The 8,721-nt window shown below is 36.8% G+C and overlaps 1 protein-coding gene across 11 annotated transcripts in view; it reads right to left on the reverse strand.

Moving 5' to 3' along the window:
* The window catches only part of LOC115219354 (filaggrin), a 255,873-nt gene that overhangs the window by 79,601 nt on the left and 167,551 nt on the right, over window positions 1–8,721 (reverse strand). For 9 of the 11 annotated variants that reach the window (XR_005001934.1, XR_005001933.1, XR_005001932.1 and 6 more), the window contains 2 exons: window positions 6,321–6,353; window positions 2,712–2,885 (listed from right to left, as the gene is read on the reverse strand). Coding sequence is in view for 8 of the 11 variants with exons in the window: in XM_036509043.1 (XP_036364936.1) it covers window positions 2,712–2,885; window positions 6,321–6,353 (207 nt within the window). In the remaining 3 variants the exon portion in view is untranslated. The remainder of the gene's footprint in view (window positions 1–2,711; window positions 2,886–6,320; window positions 6,354–8,721) is intronic. The other 2 variants (XM_036509048.1, XM_036509047.1) reach the window with 1 other exon arrangement.

An 8,721-nucleotide genomic window follows, 5' to 3' on the forward strand; every position in this document is an offset into this window, starting at 1 on the left:
CTAATCCCATAAACCATCCCACCCCATATCTAATATATATTGCTCTACATCTTAGAGTTTGCTTCTTTCGGATTTATGTTTTCTACAAATGATATGTATATATGCATATATATTTTGAGAAGGTATCAAATGCAGGAGAATAACTGTGAAAACAGCTTTAGAAAATTGGGTAAAATACCCTTATTAACGGAAAAATTGGCCATCAGCTGCTACCAAGTATCAAACTCTGTACATCTCAAATTCCAGTTGAGCTCTCTGCATTACTAAGCTAAACGATCTCTGACGACAGACACTGTCTTTCATAATGCTAAATAAAAGCTTTTGGAAATGTGAGAACATTCTTATGGTCAAACATCGAAGTGTTGTGTGATATTTTCAGAAATGAAGAACATCTTGAATGCAAGAGAATAGCTGTGAAAACAGCTTTAGAAAATCAGGTAAATGTACCCATATAGATGGAAAAAAATTGGCCAGCAGTCACTAAAGAGAATCGAAATCTGTACTCTTCAAATTCTGGCTCAGTGCTGATGTTTCAATATTTGTTTATAAAAATGTTTTCACATTTCTAAAATGTATCATTTAGCATTATAAAAATGGTCTCTGTAGTACAGAGCTATCAGCTGGAATCTGAGACATATGGAGTTTGATTCTCTGTAGCTGGCTGTTTTCTTTTCTGTCTATAGGGGTATTTTTTTTACCTGATTTTCTAAACCTGTTTATGCAGCTATTCTTCTGCATTTAAAATGTTCTTAATTTCTAAGAATATGTCACTCACTTAATGTTCCCAAATTTCAACAGGCTATTATTTAGTGTTATAAAAGACAATACCAGTTCTCAGAGATAATCTAGTTCAATGGTACAGTGTGCTCAACAGGAATTTGAGAGGTAGACTGTTTGATTCTCTGTAGTAGCTGCTGGTTACTGTTTTTATTTTCCATATACAGGGATTATTTTTACCCGATTTTCTAAAGCTGTTTTCATAATTATTCTCCTGCATTCAATATTTTCTTAATTTCCAAAAAAATACATCATCCAATCAATGCTTCAATGTTTGCTTATAAATATATATTTGTGTTTGTGTGTGTAAAAAGTTATAAATGACAGAGAAATATTTCGATGAAATTTTATTTAACAATAAGAAAATTTTAATATCACCTGAGGATGTAACTTAAATTCTGCATTATTTTAAAGGATTTTTTTACCTTTTGCAATAATGCAGACATATAAGTAATTCATTTATTTATTTAAATATAATAATATAAAATATTTGCATGTTTTTAAGTTATGAAACAATTTGTGATGATGTTAGAATTTTCTTATTAAGTAAAATTTCAAGACACTATTTCTCTGCTCTTGTATTCTACTATATATTCTATATGTTTTGTAGAATGAGACATTAAAAAACTTTTTTCATGAGCACTATCAGATTATCTAAATCCATATATTGTGGCTTAAATATATATCTTCATTGTTGTTTAATGCTTGCTTTCTATGCTGGCATGGGTTGGACGGTTCAACTGGGGTCTGGGAAGCCAGAAGGCTGCACCAGGCCCAGTCTGATCTGGCAATGTTTCTACGGCTGGATGTCCTTCCTAACGCCACACTTATGTATACGTATCATCATCATCATGGTCGTCTAATGTCCGCTTTCCATGCTGTATGTATACATATATATACACATACATATATATATATACATACATATATATATATATATATATATATTATATATATATATATACATACAGACACACACACACATATATATATACATATATATATGTATGTATGAATGTATGCATGTATATATGTATGTATATGTATATATATATATATGTATGTATGTATGTATGTTCTGTCAAGTCACTTTTGAGTGCTACTGGTAACATGTAACCCAGTACAACCTGTTGCATGGTCGGGTCGTCGGCGACTAAACTGGCAACCCCGCCAAGCTTGCTTGGTGAGAAGGGTGTTTATTGGACACCCTGCGGGATGAAAAACAAAACCCATCAAAATGTGAAGGAACTCTTGAGAGTCAACGGCCATCCAATAAATGTCTTAAGGCTGGATCATGCGTGGGGAAATAGAAATAATCGGACTGAATACCCGATCACGCCGTTAAACCATTGGGAGTGAAGGACTCCTAGCCTTTGTTAGGGCATTCTTCTAGGAGAAGGTAACTCAGGTAACTGGGATAACTCCGATATAAAACCTGCGGCTCAGTGGTTACCGATGGTTCTTTTTGGATTATGGCTGCTGTTGCTTAGTGGGTGGGATTGACTTAGTGCACAGCCTTTCCCCATTTAAAAAAAAATCTTCTTGCACAGGCATTGCTCGATAACAACATTGATTAAGCTTCGTGCAATGGCCATACTCGATAACGAGGGGGCAGCCACCATGTATGTATGTGTTGCTCCATGTCTTGATGTCACATGACATTTGTAAATGCATGTCTCTATCATAAAAGTAGTGTCATTCATTTCCAGTATTCTGCAAAGACATTTCTGGCTATGGAGGAGAAAGAAATTCCCTTAACATGCAAACAGGCAAGGGTTGACAATGTTACACAAAGGGTGGTGACAGTGGTGGTGGTGGTGGTGGCGGCAGTGGTGGTGGTGTTGGTGGTAGTGGCAATGGTTAGAATGGTAGGATGATTTATTTATTTATTAAAATTTCTTTTTTTTTTTTAGAAACAATATAACTGAGTGTACCTTTAGTGGTGGTGGTAGAGGTGATGGTGGTGTTGGTGGTAGTAGTGGTGGTGGTGGTAGTAGTGGTTGAATGGAACTTTCCAATGGTGGTTGACATGTAGAGAGCTTTCTCTCCGTCTGGCAACCATCGGTTCTGAGAGATGCGAGAAGAATCAGCATCATAGGGAGCCATATCTATAAATAAAGGGGAAGAAGTAGGGAAATAGTTGTAAGATATAAGGGCTACAGGGCTGGAAGGAGAGGAGAGAAAAGAGAGAGAAGAAAGGGATGAGAAAAAAAGATGTAGAAGGAAATAAGTGAGTGTAAGTGAGGGAAGGAAATGAGTGAATGAGTGAGTGAGGGATGGACATAAATAAGTGTGGGAGTGAGGGAAGGAAATGAATGAATGGAAGTGAGAGAAGGGATTGAATGAGTGTGCATGAGAGGGAAGGAAATGAATGAGAGAAGGGATTAAATGAGTGTGAGTGAGGGAAAGGATTAAACGAGTGTGCATGTGAGGGAAGGAAATGAGAGAATGGGAGTGAAAGAAGGGATTGAATGAGCATGAGTGAGGGAAAGGATCCAATGAGTGTGCATGTGAGGGAAGGAAATGAATGAGAGAAGGGATTGAATGAGTGTGAGTGAAAGAAGGAAATGAGTGAATGGGAGTGAAAGAAGGGATGGAATGTGTGTGAGTGGAGGAAAGGATTGAATGAGTGAAGGAAGGAAAAGAGTGAATGTGAGTGAGAGAAGGGATTAGATGAGTGTGATTGAGGGAAGGGATTGAAAAAGTATGAGTGAAAGAAGGAAATGTGTGAATGAAAGTGAGGGAAGTGAATGAGTGGGTGTGAATGACAGATGGGAATGAATGAGGGTGAGTGAAGGATGGAAATGAGTGCAAGTGCAAATAGAAGAAGAGGAAGGGAAATAAAATGGAAGAAAGATAGCGAGACAAAGATGAAAGAAAGAGAGAGAGAGAAAGAGAGAGAGAGAGAACAAGAGAGAAGAATGAAAGTGAAAGTAAGAGAATGAGCAAGATAAATATTTAGAAACAGAGACAAAGGAGAATAGAGTAAGAGAATAAAGATTAAAAGACACACGATCTCTCTCTCCCCCTCTCCTCTTCTCTTTCTCTCTCTCTACACACACACATAAATATACACATATAGAAGGGTGAGCTGGAAAGTAAGGCAATTTTTATTTCCCTTATTTTTTGACTAACCTTTGTAAATACAAGGGTTATTCAAAAAAGTAATGCAAATATAAATTGTATTACTTTCTTACTCATCCTCATAGATTTATACATGTATATGACGTTTTAAAGTTATCTCTACAGGGCCAGCAATTAATATTTGCAAGTATATTTACATGTGCTCGTATGTCTCTGTGTATAAACCTGGTCTGATCAATAAGTATCCAGACTGTTGCCATAGTAACGAAGGTAAAATATGCAGATTGAAGCCAAGCCGCTCGGCACAGATTGACCTTGAACTCTGCTGTGCATGAAGTTTTGAAACATTCTTGCTCACTTTCGCTGTTTACAGCAGTGCTTGGAAGGAAGGTGTGTAGTGTGTGATCATAGCATTGACCAAGACAGAGAAAGTTGAGCCGAGAATCTGCATCAAATTTTGCTAAAAACTTTGGCGACACCTGCTCAGAGGCCTACGCTAAGTTTCCATCATTCTCAACACAATCAAGATCTTGTGCATCTGAAGCCCTAGCATCTTTTTTGTCAGCTGAAAGCAGTTTTAGCACAAACTTGGCAGACACGTGTCTCATACCCAAATCTTCAGTGATAAGGGACTGAACTGAACCATAACTCATCTGTATAACCTCTGATAATTCACGGATGGTGATTTGACAATTTCTCCTTACAGCTGCACACACATTTGCGATATTTTTCTCAGTTCTGCTGGTTGCAGGTCACCCAGAATATTCATCAATATTGACATTTTTTCAGCCATCTTGGAAACATTTGAACCACTCGTACCCTTCTGTGTGGCTCATACACTCCTTGCCATACATTTTCTGCAACTTTGCATAGGCCTTTTGAGCAGGTATTGCCATGACAGCTTTCGCTGTCGTGGTCAATGCGATGATCACACACTACACACCTTCCTTCCAAGCACTGCTGTAAACAGCAGAAGTGAGCTAGAACGTTAAAATTTACTGCACATGCACAGCAGAGTTCAAGGTCAATCTTTGCCAAGTAGCTTAACTCTGCATGCTTTAGCTTCGTTACTATGGCAACAATCTGGATACTTATTGATCTGACTACGTATATATATATATATATATATATATATATATACACACACACACACACACACACACATATATATATACACACACATATATATATATATATATATAATATATATATATATACACACATACATATATATATACTCTTTTACTTGTTTCAGTCATTTGACTGTGGCCATGCTGGAGCACCGCCTTTTAGTCGAGCAAATTGACCCCAGGACTTAATTTTGTAAGCCTAGTACTTATTCTTTTGCCGAACCGCTAAGTTATGGGGATGTAAACACACCAGTATAGGTTGTCGAGCGATGTTTGGGGGACAAACACAGACACAAACACATACACACACACACATACATATATGTATATACGACAGGCTTCGTTCAGTTTCCATCTACCAAATCCACTCATAAGGCTTTGGTTGGCCCAAGGCTATAGTAGAAGACACTTGCCCAAGGTGCCACACAGTGGGACTGAACCCAGAATCACTACCACAACAATTATTTCGCTCATGCCAGCTTTTGACTAACACTGGCATGACTGCTACCATCACCCCCTGTCACCACTTCTAGTTAACTAGCAACACCATCATCATTATCACTGGTAACATTAATAAGAACAACTACTGTTACTAATAAATACTACAGCCTTCACTGTTGCTACCAGGCTTCCAGTTTTTGCTGGAACATTCCAGGTAAACATTGCCAGGTAACTGATAAAAATAAATGATAAGGGAATGTTTCATTGTATCAGGAAAACACTCAGAGGTGTGAAAAAAGATTTAGGGTTGTGAACTATATATTTAGAGGTGTGGCCAAACATTTAGAGGTGTGACGAAAGGTTTAAGTCTGTAGACAATATATCTAGAGGTGTGGCCAAGCATCTAGAAGTACAGCTAAAGACTTATAGTTGTGGCCAAAAATTTAGAGGTGTGGCTAAACACTTATAGGTTGGGCCAAACATTTAGAGGTGTGGTTAAACATTTAGAGGTGTGATCAAACATTTAGAGGTGTGACAAAAGGTTCAAGGCTGTAAACTATACATTTAAAGGTGTGGCCAAACATTTATAGCTGTGACCATACATTTAGAGGTGTGGCCAAACACTTAGAGGTTGGGCTGAACATTTAGAGGTGTGATCAAACATTTAGAGGTGTGACAAAAGGTTTAGGGCTGTAAACTACACATTTAAAGGTGTGGCCACACATTTAGTAGTATGGTCGAACATTTATAGCTGTGACCATACATTTAGAGGTGTGGCCAAACACTTAGAGGTCAGGCTGAACATTTAGAGGTGTGGTCAAATGTTTATATAGACAAATAGTTACAAGCATGGGTGAAGTCAAAGAAAGGATTCTGAAACAGACTTACTTTTAGATTCATCTCTTTTGCTTGCAAGAATATCTGGAGAGAAATAGAACAGAAAAAACAATGAATAAAAATGTACACACACACAAACACTGTCACACATACACAAGCACACATATTGTCACACACACACACAGAGTTACCATTCATAATTGTTTGACTGAGTACATGCAGCAGAAAATTTTGAGCAGCAATAGAAGCATGGTCAAACGTTAATAGGTGTGGTCAAGCATTTAGAGGCATGGCAAAACATCTAGAGGTGTCAGTCCACCACAAGGGTTCATTCCTTGTTGTGGTGCAGTGGCTTGCATTCATCAACGGTCAAAGAGCTATGCCAGAAGAGTGCAAGCTTTTGGTAGGGCTTCTTGTGCTGGACAGGTCAAAGGATAGAGGCCAGGCTAATATGGATTGCCCAATTGTAGAGGTAAAACTGGGTTTGTGTAGGGCCAACACCCCTGCCTAGAAAAAAGCAAAGTTACAGAAGCTTCAATGACAATTCAGTAAAATAAAAAAGAAATTAGAAGAAGGCCCTTCCTTAGAGAAACATAATGTCCTCCACCTCATACTGAGGGAATGACCCTGGTGCATCCTAGAGTCAAGAACAGCAAAGGAAAATTGTTGACCAAACATTTAGGGGCGTGGCAAAACAGTTAGAGGTTGGGCCAGATATTTTGAGGTTGCGCAAGACATTTAGAGGTGTGACAAAAGGTTTAGAGCTGTAAACTATACATTTATAATTGTGACCCAGCATAGAGAACAAATGGCTTAAATAAGTATACTTGTCTGTAGAATACTGAGCTACTTACACATTAATTTAATGAGACAGAGGCATTCAGATGATTGAGTAATGGAATGCTCATGCTGAAGTTGATGGGAGGAGCCATCAGATCTGATTAAAGAAGGATGGATGGATCATTGCTAAAAAAACCCTTGATTGTAGGTCTACCTAATTAGAACCAATTTGGGGTTGAACAAATTTCCAATTAAATCACATAATGAGGTCTTAGATACACTACGTCTGATAAAATATAAGAAGGGCATGTGATGATTTAATGAGGGTTGACCTAGGGCTAAACAAAAACAACTGCAACGATAACCGCAACAACAACAGTAATCTTCAAACTGCTTATAAAAGCTATCCTTTGGAATATTTTTATAACGGATCATCATTATTCAACATCAGGTGTTGGGGGCAAATGCTCCCATGATCTTTGTTGGGTCATCTAATATGATGGGATCAATGTGGGAGTAGAGAATGTTGAACTTCTGTAGAATGTGATGCCCAGAGGTGAAATATTGACAGTAAGCAAATTATACCAGATTCTTGGTAGGGAACCTTTCTCTATTGTGTTGTTGCATGTTGTACTCAAATACACACACACACACATGCATAATATATGTATGTATATATATATATATGTATGTATATATATATATATATATATATATATATAATATATATATATATATATATATATATATATATGTATATATGTACACAAACACCAATGTCCCATATAATAGGATTGATAATTGTAGAAGGTTTCTTTTAAATGAAATCTATGGTAGCCTTAACCCATAAAGACTTTATCCACAAATTTCTGGCAAAGATTCACAAATGGATACACACACGTATATATATATATATATATATATATATATATATATATATATATATGTGTGTATATATGTATATATATATGTATATATGTATATATATATATATATGTGTGTGTGTGTGTGTGTGTGTTATGTATATATATGTATATATTTATATTGGTAATTAGTAAGGGATTTCTCCAAACAATTACCAATTTGCTCACAGTTAGGTATTCAAAACAGAGTAGAAACATGTGTAGGTCCATTTGAGGCTGTATATATATATATATATGTGTGTGTGTGTGTGTGTGTGTGTGTGTATATGTAAAAGAATTAAAGGTTGTGTTAATGCTACTTTGTAATAATCCCTATTATTATTATTATTATTATTATTATTATTATTATTATTATTATTATTATTATTATTATTGTTATAATTATCATCATCATCATTATTACTATTATTGAGTGAAAGAGCAGTGCATGCCATCTAAGTGACACTGGGGTAAAATATACGAAGCCCAGTATACCCATCATGACTACCTGTCTGATAGGGGTACACCAGGTACATGCATCACAACCATATGTGCGTGACATAGGAATCTCATATCAAGATAAACAGCACAAGACCTTGCAGGTGGGGCCCAGTTAGAATTTTCTTCTGGTCGAGTAACCCATTCCGCTCAAACGGTCCCTGAATAAGGATTGTTTAAGGATGTTGAACGAACCACCCATGTTTCCAAATGTGAATTATCCAAACCTCCAAGAATTCCTTTCAACACATGGCTATGATGCTCCCCCATTA

Source organism: Octopus sinensis, linkage group LG14, assembly GCF_006345805.1.
Source record: "Octopus sinensis linkage group LG14, ASM634580v1, whole genome shotgun sequence".
Taxonomy (NCBI): domain Eukaryota; kingdom Metazoa; phylum Mollusca; class Cephalopoda; order Octopoda; family Octopodidae; genus Octopus; species Octopus sinensis.